The sequence below is a fragment of the Cherax quadricarinatus genome, chromosome 34 (genome assembly GCF_038502225.1).
Source record: "Cherax quadricarinatus isolate ZL_2023a chromosome 34, ASM3850222v1, whole genome shotgun sequence".
In the NCBI taxonomy this organism is placed as follows: Eukaryota; Metazoa; Arthropoda; class Malacostraca; order Decapoda; family Parastacidae; genus Cherax; species Cherax quadricarinatus.
The window spans coordinates 14253597-14280448 of record NC_091325.1 but is presented as its reverse complement, the minus strand read 5'-3'; the positions used below and the strand labels follow the sequence as shown (position 1 = coordinate 14280448).

Genomic DNA, 26852 nt, shown 5'->3' with positions numbered 1-26852 from the left:
CTTCAAGGACCATAACATTGTATCAATCGCATCTGCTAGAAAAATGACAGGATGGATAATGAGAACCTTCAAAACTAGGGAGGCCAAGCCCATGATGACACTCTTCAGGTCACTTGTTCTATCTAGGCTGGAATATTGCTGCACACTAACAGCACCTTTCAAGGCAGGTGAAATTGCCGACCTAGAAAATGTACAGAGAACCTTCACGGCGCGCATAACGGAGATAAAACACTTCAATTACTGGGAGCGCTTGAGGTTCCTAAAACTGTATTCCCTGGAACGGAGGCGGGAGAGATACATGATTATATACACCTGAAAAATCCTAGAGGGACTAGTACCGAACTTGCACACGAAAATCACTCACTACGAAAGCAAAAGACTTGGCAGACGATGCACCATCCCCCCAATGAAAAGCAGGGGTGTCACTAGCACGTTAAGAGACCATACAGTAAGTGTCAGGGGCCCCGAGACTGTTCAACTGCCTCCCAGCATACATAAGGGGGATTACCAACAGACCCCTGGCAGTCTTCAAGCTGGCACTGGACAAGCACCTAAAGTCAGTTCCTGACCAGCCGGGCTGTGGCTCGTACATTGGTTTGCGTGCAGCCAGCAGCAACAGCCTGGTTGATCAGGCTCTGATCCACCAGGAGGCCTGGTCACAGACCGGGCCGCGGGGGCGTTGACACCCGGAACTCTCTCCAGGTAAACTCCAGGTACCTAGGGATTGGCAGAAAGCACGTATAGTTCCTTTACATAAAGGGAAGGGTGACAAAAGAGATTGTAAAAATTATAGGGGAATAAGTTTATTGAAAGAATTAGAGGTAAGACAGAGAGTAGGATTGCGAATGAGCAGGGAGGCTTTAGAGTGGGTAGGGGATGTGTAGATCAAGTGAAGCATATGTGACCAGTATTTAGATAAAGGTAGGGAGGTTTTCATTGCATTTATGGATTTAGAAAAGTCATATGATAGAGTGGACAGGGGAGTAATGTGGCAGATGTTGCAAGTATATGGAATAGGTAGTAAGTTACTAAATGCTGTAAAGAGTTTTTATGAAGATAGTGAGGCTAAGGTTAAGGTGTGTTGAGGAGAGGGAGATTACTTCCTGGTAAAAGTAGGTCTTAGACAGGGATGTGTAATGTCACCATGGTTGTTTAATATATTTATAGATGGGGTTGTAAAAGAAGTAAATGCTAGGGTGTTGGGGAGTCCAAGTCCCAAATGAGTGGATAGAGTTATCAGAGCTTATTATTAGGACTGAAGAAGCCACTCGTGGCAAAACGTTTCCTTTAATAAATGTCCTGAACTGTACATAAGTGTCTTTTTCCACACATTATGGACGGCTTACACTCAGTGGCCCTTATATACCCAACACAACAAAACACCTCTCGTGACATACGTAATGACTTATTTTATTCATTCTAGAGTATATTCCATGTTTCTATGTTATTAATATTGTTTATTATGTCATATTAGTTGAATTGTGATAGATAAATAAGCCATAGAGTTGATATTAGTGTCATATCCTCCAACAATAAACTTGTAAAGTAAAAGGACAAGTGCAACTAATGTGACATTTTATGTGGCAACGTTTCGCTCTCCAGGAGCTTTATCAAGCTCCTGGAGAGCGAAACGTTGCCACATAAAATGTCACATTAGTTGCACTTAGTGTCCATTTACTTTACATATTGTCGGTAATTCTACCAACTTTATTACAATAATAAACTTGCCATCCCTCCCTCACACAAACAAATAGCCAATAAGAACATAACAATGGAAGAACACTGCAGGTCTACTGGCCCATACAAGGCAGGTCCTTATCAAAATGACCTCCACTCAAAACTACCCAAGAATTTACTCCCGTACCCAATGACACAAATCAAACTCAGCTCCTCCAACTCGTATATTTGTCCAATCTCTTCTTAAAGCTACCCAAGGTCCTAGCCTCGATCACCCTACTGGTAAGTGTGACGTTAAATAAGAACTTAAGAAAGTAGGAACAGGCCTGCTGGCCCATACTAGGCCGTTCCTTCACAAATCCAACCCACTAACAGAACAAATGCTACCCAAGCAATAAGCTCAGGTGCAAGTCCGACTCAAATCCAACCCCTCTCACTCGTGTATTTATCCAACCTAAATTTGAAACTACCCAAGCCATAGCTTTTAGAACATTGGAAAGGAGGAACACTGCAATAAGCCTGTTGGCCCATACTAGGCTCGTCCTTCACAAATCCAACCCACTAACAGAACAAATGCTACCCAAGCAATAAGCTCAGGTGCAAGTCCGACTCAAATCCAACCCCTCTCACTCGTGTATTTATCCAACCTAAATTTGAAACTACCCAATGTTTTAGCTTCGATCACCATACTAGGCAGACCTTTCCACTCATCAACTACCCCTATTACCAATGTTCATTTATACATTTTATTAGTGCCCTAGAGTCCTTATGGAGGGGGATTCCCCTTCCAAATAACCTCTCTTCCCTCTCTCCTCCTCCCTGTCTTCCATTCATCAACAACAGCCTTCAATAAAGGTAACTGTCATGTTGAATGTTCATTCTTTTGTGCATGTAAATCTATCTTTTAGGTATAAAAAAATTTTTTTGTTGATACTTCTAGGTGTCTGGAACAAATTAATTGGATTTACATTATTTCTTATGGGGAAAATTGATTCGAAAATCGTCCATTACGCTAATAGTCCCACTTCCAGGAACGGATTATGGACAATTATTGAGGGACCACTGTAATTCCATATGAATTAACATAAAGCAAGATCATGCTAAATGTGTGTAACTGAATTTGTCCTCTCTAACATGTTAATATCTTGAGTGGTGACCTGTACTTAACTATGAAGAAGTGTCTTGTGTGCTTCCGTGGACTGAACCAAGATGCCTTCCATCGAGCAACTTTACCAGCAGCTTAAGGAAGAATTGAGGGTAGCGAAGATGGAGATACGGCGATTGACTGAGGAGAACAAGAGGATTCGTAGTAGTCCTCCTGTTTCTAGTCCTCAGGTCAAGAAGGGATCGTGGTCAGTGGCTGGACAGCAGGGGACGAAGTTGACGATGAAGAAGACGAATGGAAAGCCAGAAACGATGAAGAAGAAAGAGACTGCTGTAGAAACTCTTGTGGAAACCTCCAACGCATTCTCGGTGCTACCCGACGAATGTGAGTCGACTACTGGGATCGTCACGACGAACGACAACAAGGAAGGTAAGAATATTGTTGTTGTTGGGGATAGCCAGGTTAGATACATGGATAGGGCATTCTGCTTGAAGGACAGGAGTAGGAGACAGAGGGTTTGCTTTCCTGGGGTTGGGATGGAGGACATTGTTAGCCGGCTTGACAACATCATGAACGGTAATGGGATCAATCCTATTATTTGCCTCAGTGCTGGAGGCAATGATGTAGGCAAGCGTAGAAGTGAGGATTTAGTTAGAAAGTTCAGGACAGCTATAGACATAATTAGGAAGAAGGGGGGGGCACCCTGTTATATGTGGCATTTTGCCAAGAAAAGGTGTTGGTAATGAATAGTTATCCAGAGCAATTGGTATTAATTGTTGGCTGGATAAACACTGTAAGGATAATGCAGTACTGTTCATTGACAACTGGGACAACTTATATGGCCGAAATGACATGTATGCCAGGGATGGGGTTCACTTATCCAGGGCAGGTGTGGGTTTTCTTGCTAACTCAGTTGAGGGGGTTGTTAGGACTTTAAACTAGGATTAGTTAGAGGTATGGGTTTAGAAATGATAAATAATGATTATGGATACATTGACTTATGCTCTGATAATAAGAATCTTAATAGTAACTGTCATGGAGTAACTCTGGGTAATGATAATTTCAGAAATTGTGTAAAAACAAAGATCAATAGGAAAAATGTGCAGAAGAAAAAACATATGATGGTATTTTATGCTAACAGTCGAAGTGCAAGAAATAAAATTAATGAACTACGTTTGGTAGCATGTGCTGGGAACTTTGATATCATTGCATTAACTGAAACGTGGTGTGATTTAAAGAGTTGGGATATGACTGCCGAGTATAATATTCAGGGATTTAAGTTGTTCAATGTGGATAGATCTAATGGGAAAGGGGGGGAGGAGTTGCATTATATGTTAGAGAAAATATTAATTGTTGGATAAAAACAGGTATAAAAATAGATGGAGCAGTAACAGAATCTGTTTGGGTAGAGTTCGTAGAGGGTCAAGAAAAACTAATTCTAGGTGTAATATACCGACCTCCAGGCTTGGATCACAATAGAGGGAGAATTCTTTGGGACGAAATTGTTAGGGCTTCTAGACACAATAACATAGTCATAGTAGGGGACTCTAACTTTAGTCAAATTGACTGGAATTCTTTGACAGGTAATCTAGAGTCCAGTGACTTTATGGAAACAGTTCAGGACTGTTTTCTGAAGCAGAGCATAACAGAGCCTACCAGGGGTAATAATTTGCTAGACCTAGTCTTGTCAAATAAGGAAACACTCGTGAATAATCTGGAGATCACTGAAGAGCTTGGCGCAAGTGATAACAAATCCATCACTTTTAGCATTAACTGGGAATGCAAGAATAATGATAATACAGTAAAAATCCCTGATTTTCGTTCTGCCGATTATAATGGACTTAGGAAACACCTGTCTAATCTTGATTGGGGTTATCTAGCTAATGATTTTATTGACGATGATCATACTTATGATTATGAAGGGATCTGCTTTTATGATTGTTTTCTTAATAATGTAACACCGTGCCCAGAGTATATACATTCCCCAGAGAGAAATTAGGTCTAATAATAACGATCGCAAATGGGTTAACAGGAGGCTAAAGCATCTATTAGGGAAAAAAAGGGGAATTTATAGGTGCATCAGAAGAGGAGAGGTTAACCTTACTGACCAATATGTTCAGCTTAAAAGAGAAGTAAAAAAGGGGATTAGAAAGGCTAAACGTGACTATGAAATTAGAGTTGCTAATGAATCAAAGACTAATCCAAAGGGGTTCTTTCAAGTGTATAGGACGAAGGTGAAGGAAAAAGTAGGACCTCTGGGAATGGACAGCTGACGGATAATGAACTGGAAATGTGTTCCTTATTTAATGACTATTTTTTGTCAGTTTTTACACAGGAAGATGTAAATGAGATTCCAGTAATTAACAATTATTTAGTTCCTGATGAATTTAAGTTAACTAATATTACTGTCACAAGGGACATGGTTATTAAACAGATAGACAAACTGAAGCAAAATAAGTCCCCGGGACTGGATGAGCTGTTTTCCAGGGTACTTAAGGAATGCAAGATGGAGCTTAGTCAGCCATTAACGAGTGTATTCAATGCGTCCATCCTTACCGGTGTTGTGCCAGAGTTGTGGAAGATGGCTAATGTGGTTCCTATATTCAAATCAGGGGATAAGCCCACTCCTTCAAATTACCGTCCAATAAGCCTGACATCTATAGTGGGCAAGTTATTAGAGTCAGTTATAGCTGACATTATCAGAAGTCACCTTGAAGAGCATAACTTGATAAATGAATCTCAGCATGGATTCACAAGAGGTCGTTCCTGCCTGACGAACTTGCTGACGTTCTTCAATAGAACATTTGAGGCAGTTGACAGTGATAAGGAATATGATATTGTTTATTTGGATTTTAGTAAAGCCTTCGATAGAATACCTCACAAGAGACTCTTAAGAAAAGTGGCAGCTCATGGTATAGGAGGTAAAGTTCTAGCATGGATTGAGGCATGGCTTACCAATAGAAAGCAGAGAGTTACCATTAATGGAGTGAAATCTGAATGGGGATTAGTCACTAGTGGCATTCCACAAGGATCAGTTTTAGGCCCTCTCTTGTTCATAATTTACATTAATGACCTTGATGAAGGGATTACGAGTGACATGAGTAAGTTTGCTGATGATACAAAGATAGGCCGTATAATTCACTCTGAGGAGGATATCAATGAACTCCAGGACAATTTGGACAAATTAATGTCTTGGTCTGAAAAATGGCAAATGAAGTTCAATGTGGATAAGTGTAAGGTACTTGCAGGGCTGGATTAAGAAGTCTCCGGGCCTTAGGCTATTCAGATTGGCGGGGCCCCTTTGAGTTACGGGTAAGCGAAGCGACCCATTCCAGCTTGGGGGTGGGGGTGGGGGGGTCGGTGTGAGCCTGTTTAAGGTCTAATTAAATACATTCTGGCTATTTAGATTAAATTTAATAGGGAAAGCACATCAAGACAACCAAAACCATTTACCAACAGCCATTATAACTATCTTGTTAAATCATGCATTTTAAAGAGAATAAACTCAAGACAGCATAGTATTACTAGATTAGGCTATTAAAGTAGTGACATGATGTTCCTATTATATTCAGCATAACCACTACAGCACTATTATTCCCTTTATAAATCACTGACCATTATTGTTATCATTGCATCATGCATAAGACTATCAAATCATATAAACTCAAGAAAGTAAAGAATTGTTTATATTCGCAGGCACTTCTTAAATAAACTTTTTTCTGGATTTCATATTGGCAAAATCATCAATTATATTCTGAAAATCAATATTTCTTGTTAGATCAGACTCATTGGTCAACAAGGCTAGGTTACACAATTTGTCTTGGCTCATTGTTGAACGGAGCTGGTTTTTCACTCTTTTCAAAACAGATAATGAACGTTCTCCTTCACAGTTAGTAGCGGGAAAACACAGCTGTTCTGATGTAAACAAAGGCGTGTTGAGTGTTGCCATCTATGGTTAGGTTTATTTATTTTTATTTTATTTCATTATTTATTTTTGTTTTGATTAATTTTTAAAAATCAATTTTACTCTCCAAACACTTGAACTTTTTAGGTAGGGACCCCTTTGCACTTGCACCATGTGCACAGTCTTGGATGAGCCCCTGAATCCCTTGGACCGCGGGGCCCCCAAATGCGCGGGGCCCTAGGCAAATGCCTAGTTTGCCTATGCGGTAATCCGGCCCTGGGTACTTGCCCTTGGTAATGAAAATAACCCTCGAAGCTATAATCTAGGTGAAGTAGAGCTTGATCATACAGAATGTGAAAAAGACTTGGGAGTCATGGTAAGCAGAAATCTAAAGCCAAGACAGCAGTGCCTTAGTGTGTGCAACAAGGCCAACAGATTACTTGGATTTATCTCAAGAAGTATAAGTAACAGAAGTCCAAAAGTTATTTTACAGCTCTATACATCACTAGTAAGGCCTCATTTAGATTATGCTGCTCAGTTTTGGTCCCCTTACTACAGGATGGACATAGACTCATTAGAGAACATACAGAGAAGAATGACTAAAATGATTTACTGTGTAAGGAACCTCCCGTATGAAGATAGACTTAAAGCCTTAAATCTCCACTCTCTGGAGAGGCGTAGAATGAGGGAAGATATCATTGAAGTGTATAAGTGGATGACAGGCATAAACAAGGGAGATATTAATAAAGTACTGAGGGTGTCGAATCAGGTAAGAACCAGAAATAATGGATATAAGTTGGATAAATTTAGATTTAGAAAGGACATAGGTAAGTACTTGTTTTCTAACAGAGTTGTAGATGCGTGGAACAGTCTTCCCAGTGGGGTGATAGAGGCTAGGACCTTGGGTAGCTTTAAGAAGAGACTGGACAAATATATGAGTGGGAGGGGCTGGGTTTGATTGGTGTCATGGGGTACGGGAGTTATTTCTTGGGTAGCTTTGGGTAGAGGTCGTTTTGATAAGGACCTGCCTCGTATGGGCCAGTAGGCCTTCTGCAGTGTTCCTTCATTCTTATGTTCTTATAACATATCCACTTGCTTACAATAAAATAATAACATATTTCTTAGTCTGTAAAAAAGACAAGTTATAAGTATTTGAATGGGCCAGTTTTTAAACAGTGGTGACGTGTACTTAGCTCAGTGGTGACGTGTACTTAGCTCTGTGAAGACCTGTTTGTGTGCTCTTGAGTGGTGACCTGTACTTTGAGTGCTGACCTATACTTAACTCTGTGAAGAAGTGTCTTGTTTGCTCCCGTGGACTGAACCAAGATGCCCTCCATCGAGCAACTTTACCAGCAACTTAAGGAAGAATTGAGGGCAGCGAAGATGGAGATACGGCGATTGACCGAGGAAAACAAGAGGATTCGTAGTAGTCCTCCTGTTTCGAGTCCTCAGGTCAAGAAGGGATCGTGGTCAGTGGTTGGACAGCAGGGGACGACGAAGTTGACGATCAAGAAGACGAATGGAAAGCCAGAAACGATGAAGAAGAAAGAGACTGCTGTGGAAACTCCCGTGGAAACCTCCAACGCATTCTCGGTGCTACCCGACGAATGTGAGTCTACTACTGGGATCGTCACGACGAACGACAACAAGGAAGGTAAGAATATTGTTGTTGTTGGGGATAGCCAGGTTAGATACATGGATAGGGCATTCTGCTTGAAGGACAGGAGTAGGAGACAAAGGGTATGCTTTCCTGGGGCTGGGATGGAGGACATTGTTAGCCGGCTTGACAACATCATGAACGGTAATGGGATCAATCCTATTATTTGCCTCAGTGCTGGAGGCAATGATGTAGGCAAGCGTAGAAGTGAGGATTTAGTTAGAAAGTTCAGGACAGCTATAGACATGATTAGGAAGAAGGGGGGGGGGGCGCCCTGTTATATGTGGCATTTTGCCAAGAAGAGGTGTTGGTAATGAATGGTTGTCCAGAGCAATTGGTATTAATTGTTGGCTGGATAAACACTGTAAGGATAATGCAGTACCATTCATTGACAACTGGGACAACTTCTATGGCCGAAATGACATGTATGCCAGGGATGGGGTTCACTTATCCAGGGCAGGTGTGGGTTTTCTTGCTAACTCAGTTGAGGGGGTTGTTAGGACTTTAAACTAGGATTAGTTAGAGGTATGGGTTTAGAAATGATTAATAATGAGTATGGATATATTGACTTATGCTCTGATATTAAGAATCTTAATGGTAACTGTCATGGAGTAACTCTGGGTAATGATAATTTCAGAAATTGTGTAAAAACAAAGATGAATAGGTAAAATGTGCAGAAGAAAAAACATATGATGGTATTTTATGCTAACAGTCGAAGTGCAAGAAATAAAATTAATGAACTACGTTTGGTAGCATGTGCTGGGAACTTTGATATCATTGCATTAACTGAAACGTGGTATGATTTAAAGAGTCGGGATATGACTGTGAGTGTAATATTCAGGGATTTAAGTTGTTCAATGTGGATAGATGTAATGGGAAGGGGGGAGGAGTTGCATTGTATGTTCGAGAAAATATTAATTGTTGCATAAAAACAGGTATAAAAATAGATGGAGCAGTAACAGAGTCTGTTTGGGTAGAGTTCGTGGAGGGTCAAGAAAAACTAATTCTAGGTGTAATATACCGACCTCCAGGCTTGGATCACGATAGAGGGAGACTTCTTTGGGACGAAATTGTTAGGGCTTCTGGACACAGTAACGTAGTCATAGTAGGGGACTTTAACTTTAGCCAAATTGACTGGAATTCTTTGACAGGTAATCTAGAGTCCAGTGACTTCATGGAAACAGTTCAGGACTGTTTTCTGAAACAGAGTGTAACTGAGCCTACCAGGGGTAATAATTTGCTAGACCTAGTCTTGTCAAATAAGGAAACACTCGTGAATAATCTGGAGATCACTGAAGAGCTTGGCGCAAGTGATCACAAATCCATCACCTTTAGCATTAATTGGGAATGCAAGAATAATGATAATACAGTAAAAATCCCTGATTTTCGTTCTGCCGATTATAATGGACTTAGGGAACATCTGTCTAATCTTGATTGGGGTTATCTAGCTAATGATTTTATTGGTGATAATCATACTTATGAATATGAAGGGATCTGCTTTTATGATTGTTTTCTTAATAATGTACACAGTGCCCAGAGTATATACATTCCCAAGAGAGAAATTAGGTCTAATAATAACGATCCCAAATGGGTTAACAGGAGGCTAAAGCATCTATTAGGGGAGAAAAGGGGAATTTATAGGCGCATCAGAAGAGGAGAGGTTAACCTTACTGACCAATATGTTCAGCTTAAAAGAGAAGTAAAAAAGGGGATTAGAAAGGCTAAACGTGACTATGAAATTAGAGTTGCTAATGAATCAAAGACTAATCCAAAGGGGTTCTTTCAAGTGTATAGGACGAAGGTGAAGGAAAAAGTAGGACCTCTGGGAATGGACAGCTGACGGATAATGAACTGGAAATGTGTTCCTTATTTAATGACTATTTTTTGTCAGTTTTTACACAGGAAGATGTAAATGAGATTCCAGTAATTAACAATTATTTGGTTCCTGATGAATTTAAGTTAACTAATATTACTGTCACGAGGGACATGGTTATTAAACAGATAGACAAACTGAAACAAAATAAGTCCCCGGGACCCGATGAGTTGTTTTCAAGGGTACTTAAGGAATGCAAGATGGAGCTTAGTCAGCCATTAACGAGTGTATTCAATGCGTCCATCCTTACCAGTGTTGTGCCAGAGTTGTGGAAGATGGCTAATGTGGTTCCTATATTCAAATCAGGGGATAAGTCCACTCCTTCAAATTACCGTCCAATAAGCCTGACATCTATAGTGGGCAAGTTATTAGAATCAATTATAGCTGACATTATCAGAAGTCACCTTGAAGAGCATAACTTGATAAATGAATCTCAGCATGGATTCACGAGAGGTCGTTCCTGCCTGACAAACTTACTGACGTTCTTCAATAGAACATTTGAGGCAGTTGACAGTAATAAGGAATATGATATTGTTTATTTGGATTTTAGTAAAGCCTTCGACAGAGTACCTCACAAGAGACTCTTAAGAAAAGTGGCAGCTCATGGTATAGGAGGTAAAGTTCTAGCATGGATTGAGGCATGGCTTACCAATAGAAAGCAGAGAGTTACCATTAATGGAGTGAAATATGAATGGGGATTAGTCACTAGTGGCGTTCCACAAGCATCAGTTTTAGGCCCTCTCTTGTTCATAATTTACATTAATGACCTTGATGAAGGGATTACTAGTGACATGAGTAAGTTTGCTGATGATACAAAGATAGGCCATATAATTCACTCTGAGGAGGATATCAATGAACTCCAGGACGATTTGAACAAATTAATGTCTTGGTCTGAGAAATGGCAGATGAAGTTTAATGTGGATAAGTGTAAGGTACTTGCCCTTGGTAATGAAAATAACCCTCGAAGCTATAATCTAGGTGAAGTATTGCTTGGTCATACAGAATGTGAAAAAGACTTGGGAGTCATGGTAAGCAGAAATCTAAAGCCAAGACAGCAGTGCCTCAGTGTGCGCAACAAGGCCAACAGATTACTTGGATTTATCTCAAGAAGTATAAGTAACAGAAGTCCAAAAGTTATTTTACAGCTCTATACATCACTAGTGAGGCCTCATTTAGATTATGCTGCTCAGTTTTGGTCCCCTTACTACAGGATGGACATAGACTCATTAGAGAACATACAGAGAAGAATGACTAAAATGATTTACTGTGTAAGGAACCTCCCGTATGAAGATAGACTTAAAACCTTAAATCTCCACTCTCTGGAGAGGCGTAGAATGAGGGGAGATATCATTGAAGTGTATAAGTGGATGACGGGCATAAACAAGGGAGACATTAATAAAGTACTGAGGGTGTCGAACCAGGTAAGAACCAGGAATAATGGATTTAAGTTGGATAAATTTAGATTTAGAAAGGACATAGGTAAGTACTGGTTTTCTAACAGAGTTGTAGATGCGTGGAACAGTCTTCCCAGTGGGGTGATAGAGGCTGGGACCTTGGGTAGCTTTAAGAAGAGACTGGACAAATGTATGAGTGGGAGGGGCTGGGTTTGATTGGTGTTGGGGGTGCTGGAGTTGTTTCTTGAGTGGCTCTGGGTAGTTGTCGTTTTGATGAGGACCTGCCTCGTGTGGGCCAGTAGGCCTTCTGCAGTGTTCCTACATTCTTATGTTCTTATGTTCTTACATGCAGATTAATATAAATCATTATAATTATAGATACCGTGAAAATGGTGTATTTTGTTTTCCTCATTTGTGGAAATGAGGTGTTGTGCTTAATTAAGGATTTGTTATTTTGTATGTTCAAGCTCAGTTTCTAATTCCTATACAGTATTTAATCCTCTATTGTGTTTCTGTATGCACTGAGCATTTACCAAATGCTGCACATCTGTGGTTGATATGCACTTTAAAATAATACTCTTCAGATTCCTTAAGCAGTTGGGAACCACTTACTTCGTTTATCCATCTGCTGCTCACAATCGCTTTGAACATTCTCTTGGGTAAGTTTTCAATAGCACTGGAGACATTTATGGAACTTAATAGTTTCTGCCATAAAAAATATCTTACACTACTCTTAACTTATACAGTACTGTATGTATTATTATTATTATAAAAAAGAAGCACTAAACCTACTATAGTACTGTATAGTATACTGTATATGCAGTGAAAAAGTCATATACAGTAATATCTGTATAAAAATGTTTTTATATGAAGCTTTTCAAACTTGAATGTTCACTGCTGCTTGTCTAATCATGTGTTTCTAACAACATATTTTACTTGCATTTTGTGTAAGGTTTAATTACCAGTATGTGTACAGTATTAACAATGGGTGATTTCTCTGATTTTTATTCTAACTTCAGTCTTGTTCCATCTGAGTGTTTTTGTAATTTACCATCTTTTTTTAAATTGATTCCACTTACTGACAAAATAATACACATCTTTCATATTTTACAGTTACATATGTAAATTTTCTCTCTTTTCATACTACAGTAATTTAATAGGAAGTGCGGGAATCAGTTTAATGTAACTCCCTGATTACAGCACCTCTGTCTTGGGCTGTGGGTATATATATTTGTACCAGAACGCACGAGTGCCGTCACGTTTTCATTCATTTCATCTCCCTGCGCTAAGAATGTGAATAAAGTTTGGAGCTTCTTGTCAGCTTACATATTTTTGTGCTTAAATTTTATACACGTACCTGCTATTTACCATCTTCAGTGGTTTGGAAGCCTATAACTTGTTCAGAGTTCCAGATTTTTTCTGGGTAATTTTGAACTATTCCATAGGCTTTTTACTCTCTGGGAGAACAGTTTCCAGTTGTCTGTCATTCACTATGGTTTGGTGAGCTCAAAATTATTGCTGCCTTTATGCATCATGTTGAACTGTCTGCATAAGTGATTAGGGGCTACCTTATCCAATTTCTGTTAATTTTAATACTCTATATAGCCCTCAGGTTACCCTTATGAACAGAATTGAATGCAGAGTTTCATTACTCAGTGTTGAACTTTTTCTAATGGTAGACATTGCAGTTTTTCAAAATTATTCCAAATTCAGAAAATAAATGCTGTATTAAATTCTCAGTGCTTGACATTCTTAATTTTCTGAAGTGCAAGAATTATTTACTTCTATTTTCAAAAATTTCTGCAACTATTCTGAATAGATCATTTTTTTCAGAAATTTAGAATCAGAATAACTGAAATTTAAATTCTGGGTATGTTTTCTGAAATTTGGAATTAAAATACAGTGTAACCAAAATTTAAATTCTGGGTAAAAGTAAAACTTTTAAATGCCAGTTACAAAGCTTCTCCAAATTTAGAATCTTTTCACAAGATTTCTATAATTCTAAATTTTCTATAATTTTGATGGGGCATCTAAATATAGATAGTATTGTAATACTGTATCTTAATGTAAGAGGTCTCTTTGCTTGAATACAGTAGTCAGTGTAGAGGAGTACCAGGGATTTTTTAAGCTTTATTATTATTTTCTTATTCTTAAACAGTTTTCAATATCAGATATTCATTTTCACCCAAGTTTTATTTAATAAACCTATGAAATCATCTACCTGAATAGCCATTTTTGCTTTAACATTTTAAAATTTACTTCAGGGGAAAATATGGAAACTTGAACAAGCCATAGGCTTCTCTTCACTCACAGGCCACTGCAGACACCCAACATGAATATTGACAGCTTAATTATGCATTTTATTTACATTAATTTTACATCTGCAGCAATTTTCAAGTTAAACCACTCAGATTCTAGCCGAACGTACCAGTATTAGCTGCAGCTAGATTTTCTCTTCACTCAGGTTCCTTAAGATGGTGGGATCTTGTTACTTTGTCTTTCCTGCTGCAGCACACAATCGTTTCGAACACAGCCTTGGGTAAGAAATGAAAATATTATCTTAGTTCTTTTTCACAGTCATAAATAATTTTTCGAATTTAATAAAATGTCAGGTGTCATATATTTTTTTTTATTAACACATCGGCCGTCTCCCACCAAGGCAGGGTGGCCCAAAACACAAAAACTTCCATCATCATTCACTCCATCACTGTCTTGCCAGAGGTGCACTTACACTACAGTTATAAAATTGCAACATTAACACCCCTCCCTATATGAATATAGGGTCACTCACACTGTAGCTGTACAAAGAATGAATGTTTGTGTAATGACATTAATATATATACAGGTGCTGTATTTTTTATTCAGATATGTGTAGAGAACTTCTCATAATAGATGTTTTATAAGAGATATTTGGGAGCTGACTTGTCAGCGAATAAGTTTATGAAGGATGAGGTTAACCATAGAATTGATGAAGGAAAAAAGGTGATTGGTGCATTAAGGTATCTGTGGAGACAAAAAACGTTATTTATGGAAGCAAAGAAGGGAATGTATGAAAGTACAGTGGACCCCTGCATAACGTTGGCATCGCAAAGTGTTAAATCCGCATAGCGATACATTTTATCAGAAATTTTGCCTCGCATAGTGCTAAAAAATTCGCTCAACGCGATTCGTCCGAGACACGTCCATGCGACCTGAGCCAGCCTCACTTGTTCTGCCAGTGGCAATGTTTACAAGTCAGCCTCCGCGGTAACATTCAAGCATACAATTGGAACATTTCGTATTATTACAGCCTTTTTATAGTGATTTCACCTGAAAAATAAGTGACCATGGGCCCCAAGAAAGCTTCTAGTGCCAACCCTACAAGAATAAGGGTGAGAATTATTATGGAGATGAAGAAAGAGATCATTGCTAAGTATGAAAGTGGAGTGCATGTCTCCGAGCTGGCCAGGTTGTATAGTAAACCCCAATCAACCATCGCTTCTATTGTGTCCAAGAGAACGGCAATCAAGGAAGCTGTTCTTGCCAAAGGTTTAACTGTGCTTTCGAAACAGAGATCGCAAGTGATAGAAGATGTTGAGAGACTGTTATTGGTGTGGATAAACGAAAAACAGATGGCAGGACTTGACACCTCAAGTCCTAATGGAAGGGGATTCCCCTTCTAAACACTAAAACCATCCAGTCTCCCCTCCTCCCATCCCATCAATCATCACCACATCTTCAATAAAGGTAAGTGTCATGTAACTGTGCATGTTTTCTTAAGTTTGTGTGTATTAAAATTAATATTTCATGTGGTAAAAAATTTTTTTTTTTCATACTTTTGGGTGTCTTGCACGGATTAATTTGATTTCCAGTATTTCTTATGGGGAAAATTAATTCCCATAACGATAATTTCGCATAAATGAGCTCTCAGGAACGGATTAATAGCATTATGCAGGGGTCCACTGTGTAGTGGTACCAACACTCTTATATGGGTGTGAAGCTTGGGTTGTAAATGCTGCAGCAAGGAGGCAGCTGGAGGCAGTGCAGATGTCCTGTCTAAGGGCAGTGTGTTGTGTTAATATTATGCAGAGAATTCAGAATGTGGAAATTAGGTGGTGTGGAGTTACTAAAATTATTAGTCAGAGGGCTGAAGAGGGGTTGTTGAGGTGGTTTGGTCATTTAGAGAGAATGGATAGAGTAGAGTGAATTGGAGAGCATATAATTCTGTAGGGAAAGGAAGGAGGAGTAGGAGTCATTCTCAAAAAGGTTGGAGGGAGGGGGTAAAGGAGGTTTTGTGGGCGAGGGGCTTGTACTTCCAGCAAGCGTGTGTGAACGTGTTAGATAGGAGTGAATAGAGACGAATGGTTTTTGGGACCTGACAAGCTGTTGGAATGTGAGCAGGGTAATATTTAGCAAAGAGATTTAGGGAAACTAGTTAGCCAGACATGAGTCCTGGAAATGAGAAATACAATGCCTGCACTTTAAAGGGGTTTGGGATATTGACAGTTTGGAGGGACTTTTAAGCTGTCATACCTGAGTGCCTCTACAAAGACAGCGATTATGTATGAGTGAGGTGAAAGTGTTGAATGATGATGAAAGTATTTTCTTTTGGGGAATTTTCTTTCTTTTTGGGTCACCCTCCCTTGGTGGGTGACGACCGACTTGAGGAAAAAATGATAAATAAAATATTTTATCAAGATGTGACAGTTACTGGTATAAACAGCGAGGTGAAAAGGGATGCAAGTTCGATCTCGTAAAACCCCATACTGGTGACTTATTCAACTCCCGTCCCCTCTAATTTTCAGATTTCTCAGTTTTTAGTAAGATATGGGTAGGGTAATGCATGCACCTTGAAGGGGAATAACCTTTGGGTCACCCTGCTTTATTGGTAGATGACCAGTGGACCCCCTCTCCCAAAAAAAAAAAAAAAAAAAAAAAAAAAAAAAAAAAAAAAAAAAAAAAAAAAAAAAAAAAAAAAAAAAAAAAAAAAAAAAAAAAAAAAAAAAGACTATTTAGTAGTTTTGAATAGAGGACATTCCCAACTTAGATCACATTTATGATCTTACGAACAAAAATTGTACAGAAAACAATGATACACATTTATCCTATAGAGCAACAAGTGTAACTTGTGGCTTTAGACATTTTCCAGCTAGTGACCTTGTGTACCTGTTTTTCAGTAATTAGTGTGCCACAGTATAGTATTACACAATTATGCCAGCATATTGTCCCATGATGACAGCATGCTGTGACCTGTAGCTCAATAGGTTAGCCTTTACCTGAAAAAAGTTTTGGTGTGTTTTCTGGCTGGGGCAGGGCTGGGCATCGTGGGGAAAGGTGTAGAATAATTATAATGATATCTATTTCTACAAGTACATGTACAAGGTTTATTACTGGCCTAGCTGTCATCAATGACGTACTACTGTATAGAAAGCCGCTTGTTATGCAGAGCATTTCAGGCAAAATAGGTCAATTTTGTCCCGAGATGCGACTCACACAAGTCGACTAACACCTAGGTACCCATTTTATACTGATGGGTGAACACAGACAACCGGTGTAAGGAAACAAGCCCAATGTTTCAACCCTCGCCGGGAATCGAACCCAGACCCTCACCATGTGACGCGAGAGCTTTTGCCACCAGGCCAAGGGCCACCGTCTCTGTACACCTGCTGCTTTTGTTTACAAAGCAGTAAATAGGTACCTAAGGCTAGTCAGCATTTGTGGGTGTATCCTAGAGAAAAAACAATACAGTGGACCCTCGACCAACGATGGCATCGTCTAACGTTAAATCCGACTAGCTATACAATTTTAACGCAAAAATTTTGCCTCGACTAGCGCTAAAAAACTCGACCAACACGATTCGTTCCATCTGAGACGCGTCCACTTGTGGCCAGTGTTTACAAGCCAGCCAGCCAGCCAGCCAGCCACAGTGGTCCCATCCAAACATACAATTGGAACATTTCATATTATCACAGCGTTTTTAGTGATTGCACCTGCAAAATAAGTCACCATGGGCCCCAAGAAAGCTTCTAGTGCCAACCCTACAGCAAAAGGATGAGAATTACTATGGATATGAAGAAAGAGATCATTGCTAAGTATGAAAGTGGAGTGCATGTCTCCGAGCTGGCCAGGTTGTACACAAAACCCCAATCAACCATCGCTACTATTGTGGCCAAGAAAACGGCAATCAAGGAAGCTGTTCTTGCCAAAGTTGCAACTATGTTTTCGAAACTGAGATCGCAAGTGATAGATGATGTTGAGAGACTGTTATTGGTGTGGATAAACGAAAAACAGATAAAGGCTAGGAAGTTGCACGAGGATTTAATTAGAAAAATGCCTGCAACTAGTGGTGATGTGAGTGAATTTAAGGCCAGCAAAGGTTGGTTTGAGAGATTTAAGAGTCGTAGTGGCATACATAGTGTGATAAGGCATGGTGAGGCTGCCAGTTTGGACCAAAAAGCAGCTGAAAAATATGTGCAGGAATTCAAGGAGTACATAGACAGTGAAGAATTGAAACCTGAACAAGTATTTAATTGTGACACTGACAATGTTGTGAAACACTTTAGGAATGTCATAAAGGAACAGGAGGTACAGGCCTCTTTGGAAAGATATGTTGTGCGACAGAGGTCCAGTGACTCTCAAGCTGGTCCTAGTGGCATTAAAAGAAGAAGGGAAGTAACCCCGGAAAAGGACTTGACACCTCATGTCCTAATGGAAGGGGATTCCCCTTCTAAACACTAACACCATCCACAGTCTCCTCTCCTCCCATCCCATCAATCATCACCAGATCTTCAATAAAGGTAAGTGTCATGTAATTGTACATGTCTTCAGTTTGTGTGTATTAAAATTAATATTTCATGTGGTAAAATTTTTTTTTTTCAATACTTTTGGGTGTCTTGCACGGATTAATTTGATTTCCATTATTTCTTATGGGGAATATTAACTCGACTAATGATAATTTCGATTAACGATGAGCTCTCAGGAACGGATTAATATCGTTGGTTGAGGGTCCACTGTAGAAGCAAGGTGTACTAGAGTACAGGTTGTATAAAAAAAAATGGATTATCATGAGTTAATAACCCTTCTGGGTTAAATAACCGTAAAGATATTTTCTTAACATACAGTGAGGCCTGATCACAGACTGGGTTGCAGGGGCATCGACCTCTGAAGCCCTCTCCATGTATACTCTAGGTATATAGTATACTTCACTGTACTCTAAATACAAATGTCTGAAAAAATGCACAGTTAACCATTAATAATGCTTTACATTGTTAAATACAGTAACACTTTATTTACTTGTCAAAATGAATACATTTCACTCTTAAAACTTTTCAATTTTTTGTAAGTTTATTCAGGTGTACACAAATACAGTTACATAGATTATCATTCATAGCAGCATGTGTGCAGAGAACCAAGGATAACCCAAACAAGAGTCAGACAAAGTGACTTATTTCCATTGGGATAATTTCTTGTTAACAATTAGTCCTGTATACATTGTACATGTACTTGTAGAAATAAAGATTATTATCATTATTATTATTATTATTATTATTGTATACTGGTATCAGCACACAACACGAGATGGCATGAACAGAAAGAAAAATATCATGCTACTGTGTCATCTTGCGAGTACAAAGTTTGTGTACGATGATGGATGGGTGTATTTTATGGGATTGTACCTCTTACTTGCCATTTCATTACCTTATGAGATCCATTGTCATTTGCTTGCTTCAAATTTATTCTTGCTTATTTATTTTACTGACAAGTAGCTTATCCAATATTCCACTAAATGTGCAATGCTTGCATATGCTTGTACATATGATGTGCGCTGCCATACACGTTCATTATACACATCCGTCTATCATTGTAAGCTTAGTAAAACTGTACATACTTGGAAACAAACTATAGTTGCATATGTTTTCGTATGAATTTTGTACAGATGTACAGTTTAGTATTTGCTATTAACCCTTAAACTGTCCAAACGTAGATCTACGTTTTTTCGACATTTGAAAGTACAGTGGACCCCCGCATAACGATCACCTCCCAATGCGACCAATTATGTAAGTGTATTTATGTAAGTGAGTTTGTACATGTATGTTTGGGGGTCTGAAATGGACCAATCTACTTCACAATATTCCTTATGGGAACAAATTCAGTCAGTACTGGCACCTGAACATACTCTGGAATGAAAAAATATCATTAACCGGGGGTCCACTGTATGTAAAAAAAAAACGTAGATTTTTTTTTTTTACATTTGAAAACGTGTAAAAAACTTTTATCTATTTTTTTTGTTATATTTGAAAATATGTAAAAAAAATGTAGATCTACTTTTGGAGCACTACGCATGTGAACGTAAATCTGTTTGGACAGTTTAAGGGTTAATTAAAGCTTGCAGTTTTTATGCATTAACTTGACATTTTTAATGTAGAGCTTCTTACCTTTAATCAGTAACAATTTAATATATTTTTGAAATTTGTAGCATATTCTTAACCCCTTCAGGGTCCAAGGCCCAAATCTGAAGTGGTGCCCCAGTGTCCAAGAATTTTCAAAAAAAAAATTTGTTATTTTTTCTTATGAAATGGTAGAGAATCTTTTTGTGAAGGTAATAAAACAAAAAGTACGAAATTTGATGGAAAATTGACGAAATTACGCTCTCGCGAATTTTGATGTGTCAGCGATATTTACGAATTGGCGATTTTGCCGACTTTGACTCCCATTTTAGGCCAATTACATTATTCCAGGCAACCAAATTCTTAGCTATTTCACTAGTATTACTTCTTTTCTATCGATTGAGCACAAGAAATCGCCAAGTCAACTGTTTCAACTACAAATTAAAGTGATCGGAAATTGTTAATTTGGCCAATTTAACACAAAGTTCAAAATATTCCAATTTCAAAATAGGGTCCAGAATAAACAATGTAGGTATTCCAGGAACTAAACTAACATTTCCTCTGTTCATTAGTTATGTTTTGAGGCTTTACAAATAAATTCCATTTTGATTTTTTTATTCACATAATGAATTTTTATTCACACCAAAAATAGAAGATTTACTGTTATGCAATACTGTAATAATTGTATAAATATCATCACCATATTTGTGAATGCATATTAGACCCACCAGCTGGCGTGCATTAGACGTGTGAGGTCGTTTGTTTACTCTTGAATATCGGCAAAAAATTAACATTTCTGCTACTTTGAGCTCAGTTTCAAGCCATTTCCGGTGCTAAAACCAATCAAAATCATCTCTATTTCTGTAATATGTCTTCCATTCTATCAAATGAGACCAAGAAATCGCAAATAGAACTATAAAAAACATACGAAAAAACACTGCAAAGTCGCTGTTTTAACCGAAAAATCATGATTTCAGTTTTTTTCCTCTCATTATACACAGAGTGCTGCAGGATCTGTTTTATGTGGTGCACACATACCACAGATGTATTCTCTCATTTCTATGCCCAAATGTACCACTCACAGTTTATCAGAGTGAGCCGAGCTCATGACGTAGATCTACGGTTTGGACCCTGAACATAAAGCCGTAGATCTATGGGACGGACCCTCAAGGGGTTAATGAAGTAAACTTTGTTTTAGATAGGTAGAGCTAAAGGAATGGTCACATTTCAGACATTTCTCTAATGTTTTCTTTGACAAATACCAGTGTGCATACTGTGTATTTATTTAACCTTTTCACTGCCACATCCATAGATCTACATTATTTATGCTAGGGTTGCTCACGTAGATCTGCGTTTTGAGCACAGCTCCCTCAGATAAGTTATGAGTGGTAAATTTTGGCCTAGACATGAGAGAATGGGTCTGTGCAGTGAGTGTGCACAGGGAAAAGCAAAACTCTGACCTTGTGTTTGGTTTAGAACATAAGAAAGAAGGAACACTGCAACAGGCCTACTGACCCATGCGGAGCAGGTCCATATCCCCCCCGGATTAGACCAATGACCCACCCAGTCTGATCATCTCCACTCAAGGATGGAGCACTGCACCAGATCCAGCAGCACAAGCTAGTCAGGTCCAACTCACACCCACCCACACCCACTCGTGTATTTATCTAACCTATTTTTAAAACTACACAAAGTTTTAGCCTGAATAACTGTACTCGGGAGTTTGTTCCACTCATCCACAACTCTATTACCAAACCAGTGCTTTCCTATATCCTTTCTGAATCTGAATTTTTCCAACTTGAAACCATTGCTGCGAGTCCTGTCTTGGCTGGAAATTTTCAGCACGCTATTTACATCCCCTTTATTTATTCCTGTTTTCCATTCATACACCTCGATCATATCCCCCCTAATTCTATGCCTTTTGAGAGAGTGCAGATTCAGGGCCCTCAGTCTATCCTCATAGGAAAGATTTCTGATACATGGGATCATCTTTGTCATCCTCCTCTGTACGTTTTCCAGAGCATTTATATCCATTCTGTAATACGGTGACCAGAACTGAGCAGCATAGTCTAAATGAGGCCTAACCAAGGATATATAGAGTTGAAGAACCCTTAAACTGTCCAAATGTAGATCTACGTTCACTCGCATAGCGCTCCGAACATAAATCTACTTTTTTTTTACATGCTTTCTAATGGAGAAAATCAAGGTCGGAGTGCTACACGCGTAAACGTAGATCTACGTTTGGACAGATTAGGGGTTAAAATAGTGACTTTGAGGTAGTATTTTCTAGGATAGTTTCTATAGTTTTATTGGCTGTTTCTTGGTATCATTTAATAGAATGGATGATATTCTATTGAAATAGAGATGATTTTGGTTGATTTGAAGATTACAAGCTTGAAATTGGCTCATAGCAGAAATATTGAATTTTTGATGATTTTCTTTAGGACAGGAAAGGCTCACCCTATGTACCTGGTCTGTTTTATAGGTTTTTACCAGGTTTGATTCAATTATTAGAATGTCATAAACCATGACCAATTATACCTGGTCATATTTTATTATCCAATAAATAGGACCAGTCTTTTGATTTTTTGTGAGAAGGCAAGTGTAATACAGGAGAGGTTGAATTCTTGCCCTCAGTCAATAGAAGGGAAAGCATACTAGCAAAATTACCAAGAATTTGATCAGTTTGAGTAATGCAAGCAACAACTTAAAAACGGTCAAAATCATGGATGTGAAAATTGCACCCAGATCGCTATTTTTGCATCTGTATAATTCCATAAGTTTTCTGTCAAATTTCATAATTTTTTTTTCTTTGAAATGTTGACTTTTAATTTAGAAGCTTCTGACAGTGAAGGGGTTAAGGAAACCAGCCTTTCTTCAGAAGACCTTCCTTGTCCCTTTTTTTAACAGTGATGGAATGTGTGGCATTTTATATCTGTCTCCCATTTGACTTTCCTTTTTCATAGCAAGATCCCTAAGTTAGATATTTCAATGTTTACCATTTGTTTAACTCTTTGAGGGTCAAGAGGCCCTCTCCCAAACTCGTTCTCAGGGTCGAAAAATTTTTGGAAAAAAAAAAAAAATCTTGTGAAATGATAGAGAATCTTTTTCCGATCATAATGACACCAAAAGTATGAAATTTGATGAAAAACTTAAGGAATTATGCTCTTGCGAAGTTACCGGTCTCAAAGTTGGCGATTTTACCCACTTTGGGCCCTATTTTTGGCCAATTCCAATGTTGCAGTTGACTAAAATCATAGCTATTTCCCTAGAACTCCATTTGTTCTATCAATTGAGTACAAGAATCCACCCATTTACTGATTTCAACTACCCAATAAAGTGGTCAGAAATTGGCAATTTGGAGAATTTCAAACAAATTTCAAAAGATGCCAGTTTCAAAATAGGGTTCAGAATAAACGAGACAGACATTCATGGCACTAAAATAACATTTTATCTGTTCATTAGTCATGTCTCTAGGCCCCTCTTACATTACTTTTGCTTTCCATTTTGAATTTTTATTTTCACAGAAAATAGAAAGTTTTCTGTTACGTATACTACTGCATCATTGTAAAAATAGTATAAATGATATCAGTGCTCTTATGAAAGAATATTTGACTCGCCATTTGACGTGTATTGGACGCGTGGTGTGATTTGTTTACTCTTGAATATTGGCAAAAATCTATCATTTTCGCTACTTTGAGCTCAATTTCAAGGTACTTGTCATTGTGAAACCAATCAAAATCATCTCTAATTCTGTAATATATCTTCCATTCTATCAAACGAGACCAAGGAAACAAGAATACAACCATAAATACCATACAAAAATTCACTAGAAAGTCGCTGTTTTAAACCAAAAACATAGTTGAAGTTTTTTTTTTTCTCATTATGCATAGCTTGCTTCAGGATTTTTTTTTTATACTGCGCACATTGACCACACAGACCCATTCTTTCATATGTAGGCCTGCCAGCTTTCTTCCACCAGATTTGAAGACTCTAGAATTTAGGCATACAAGTACGTGACCGACCCTGGCTGCAATGACGTACTTGTATGTGACCGACCCTCAAAGGGTTAAGAATTAAAAGTGCGGCATCTGAAGTACTTTCTATAAACACTTTAGAATTTTGTATCGAGTATCTCACACATTTCATTCTCCAATTTGATGATTTTGTCACTGCTTTTAATGCTTTGCATCTTGTTTCCACATTTCTGTATTTTTACAAACTTCAATAAAAATTATGTTCTGGTTTGTTCTTGTCTACTAATTTTTTTCAAAGATTGTTTCTTCCTCCCTCTTTACCTCTGCATTGTTCATTCATTTCTGGCCTTTTTGGATTTCTGATAAAGAATAAAAGGCACAATACTGTGACTGGAACAATACACAAATAATCCCCACAAAGAAAGAAACTTATGATGATGTTTCGGTCTAAGTCAGACTGAAACTTTGTCATATGCAATTCAGATTCAAAAATATATTTCTTTGCATAGTATACAATGTGTAGTTTACACATAAAATATTGTTAAGCACAAAGAAAGCTACAAGCAAGCTTGAGTATTTTGGGCAGACTAAGCTTCTTTCTATGTGCAGGCTATTTGTGTATTTCTGATAAGTACCTGGGTTGGTACATTTTCTAGGTTGCCCATTTTTAGAGTAAATTGAAATAAGCTTATATATGTTGCAGAACTTTTGTGTATTGCTTACTCATATGTCACTTGCAATATTATAGTCCCATTTTTGTTTCTAAAACACTGCCTTAAATCATGCTTTCCTTTCTTGATCAACTAGATTTCTAGATTTTGCAGACTGGATGTTGTTCAAAATAAAATGAAGAAATATGAGTTCATTATTTTAATATGATAATTTAGTTATCATAATATGAAATTATTTTATCATTTTTTAATTTGGTTATGCTGTAATTTATCCCTAGTGTGTGTTATCTTGCCGGTAAGCTGGTGCGGGCTATACAGTCCCGCCAGCCTGAGCTCAATATTAACAGTGAAGATGTGTTGAGTGTTGAGGTGGCTGGCCTCTGTCATGATCTGGGGCATGGTCCATTCAGTCATCTCTGGGAGGAATTCGTTGAGATGTCTCCACGAAAGGAAAAATGGACGGTAATAATTCAATTCAATTCAAGTTTATTCTCTATAAGGGTTACAATGTGGGGTTTACAGGTTTTGGGTATTGTGTGGTTTACATGTTATAAAATGCTAATTACAGAGGGGGCCACTAGGACACCTAGCATGGCTAGGCATTTTGGGCAGACTTAGATTAATTCTTAACATTAAATCCTTACAGATTATGGTATTAAGGGTAAGTGACTACATCATAATTTGTGAGTTTAGCAATGTGAATGCTTTTGTTTTAGCACAATACAAAGTGTCTATATTGGAGTATCATAGGCAAACTTATGACTAGTTAGGATTTATTATTTTAAGATTAAGATTAGTATTTCTGGGTTTATAGTCAGTGGGTGAATGAGTGTAATTGTGAACCTCCAGGTGGTTATCATGTAGTTAGTTGTTGGGGTGTATCAGGGAGATAAGATGTTATCTAACTGTAGTTTTGAAAGTGATGAATGTGTCTGCAGTTCTAGAGTTTTCAGGTAGGGCGTTCCAGATTTTAGGTCCTTTGAAATACATTGAATTTTTGTAAAGGTTTAGTCGAACACAGGGAATGTCAGAGATGGTTGTGTCTGGTGTTATGCCTGTGGATCCTGTCACAACTATCAAGAAAGTGTTTTAGGTCAAGGTTAATATTGGAATTTAAGGTCCTGTAGATATAGACTGCACAGTAGTAAGTGTGGATGTTCTGAACAGGGAGTAAGTTTAGATCTATGAAGAGTGGGGGGGTGTGTTGCCAGGGATGGGATTTAGTGATTATTCTTACTGCAGCTTTTTGTTGGGTTATTATTGGCTTTAGGTGTGTTGCTGCAGTTGAACCCCAATAATGCATCTGTTTAGTTGGTGTACTCTTAACTCTTTAACCGTGTCCACCATACTAGTGTGCAGGTGATGCCCCATGGTCAGCCCACATGCTGAGCATCCATGGTTCGATCCTTGGTACAAGTGGAAACATTGGGTGTGTTTCCTTAAATTATTATGACTACAGTATGTGTCCAACGCACAGTTTTTCGTGCCTCTGACCATGCCACCTGCCAATATTTTTTTTTTTACCTCGGCACAACTGCTTGGGTTTCCTATACCTCCATGCCACTGAAAAAAATCCAAGACCAGATGGGTCTGTGCAATTCATCATGGGCAACACTACCTAACTAGCATAAATAAACAGTTAAACTAGGACCTGATGTTCCACCACCAGCTTCCAAACAGGCAAACACTGTGGAACTGGTGGGAAGATGCCATATTCATTCCAGATTTATTACAATTTCTTGATACTAACAGTGGAATTCAGCTAAAGAGCACACTATGTAGATTTAACCTAGGATAACCCAATAAAGCCCAACACTGTGGCTTATTTCTATGTAAATATATATTTTACTGTGGTCTTTAAGACACAAGTGTTATAAACACACAAAAATTACATCATATAACGTAGGATATTCTTTTGAACCTAAAGAACAAAAATGCACAATACAGTGACTTGACCAACACACAAATAACCCGCACATACGAGAGAGAAGCTTATGACGACATTTTGGTCTGACTTGGACCATTTACAAGTCTGAGGGAACCAGTATATACAGCCTCTCCTCACTTAGCGATGTACTCGTTTGCCAATGACTCGGATTTACGACAGGCTCTGTGACCAGTATGCATACCTAACTAATGTATATTAGAGCCGATTTCCTCTATTCTGTTCATTACAATGTACAGTACACTACTGTATAAACATTTAAAAATATACTAAAAAAATGTTA

At 38.3% G+C, this 26852-nt stretch overlaps 1 protein-coding gene and 1 long non-coding RNA gene across 9 annotated transcripts in view; one reads left to right on the top strand and one right to left on the bottom strand.

Moving 5' to 3' along the window:
• LOC138853590 (uncharacterized) overlaps positions 1–26852 on the bottom strand; it is a 210106-nt gene that overhangs the window by 74408 nt on the left and 108846 nt on the right. Inside the window, exon 2 of the long non-coding RNA XR_011392765.1 lies at positions 14039–14144. This is a non-coding gene — a long non-coding RNA (uncharacterized lncRNA). The remainder of the gene's footprint in view (positions 1–14038; positions 14145–26852) is intronic.
• LOC128693735 (deoxynucleoside triphosphate triphosphohydrolase SAMHD1) overlaps positions 1–26852 on the top strand; it is a 143314-nt gene that overhangs the window by 48131 nt on the left and 68331 nt on the right. For 5 of the 8 annotated variants that reach the window (XR_011392764.1, XM_070091181.1, XM_070091180.1 and 2 more), the window contains 3 exons: positions 12195–12269; positions 14075–14149; positions 24903–25086. Coding sequence is in view for 7 of the 8 variants with exons in the window: in XM_070091181.1 (XP_069947282.1) it covers positions 12195–12269; positions 14075–14149; positions 24903–25086 (334 nt within the window). In the remaining variant the exon portion in view is untranslated. The remainder of the gene's footprint in view (positions 1–12194; positions 12270–14074; positions 14150–24902; positions 25087–26852) is intronic. The other 3 variants (XM_070091182.1, XM_053783573.2, XM_053783577.2) reach the window with 3 other exon arrangements.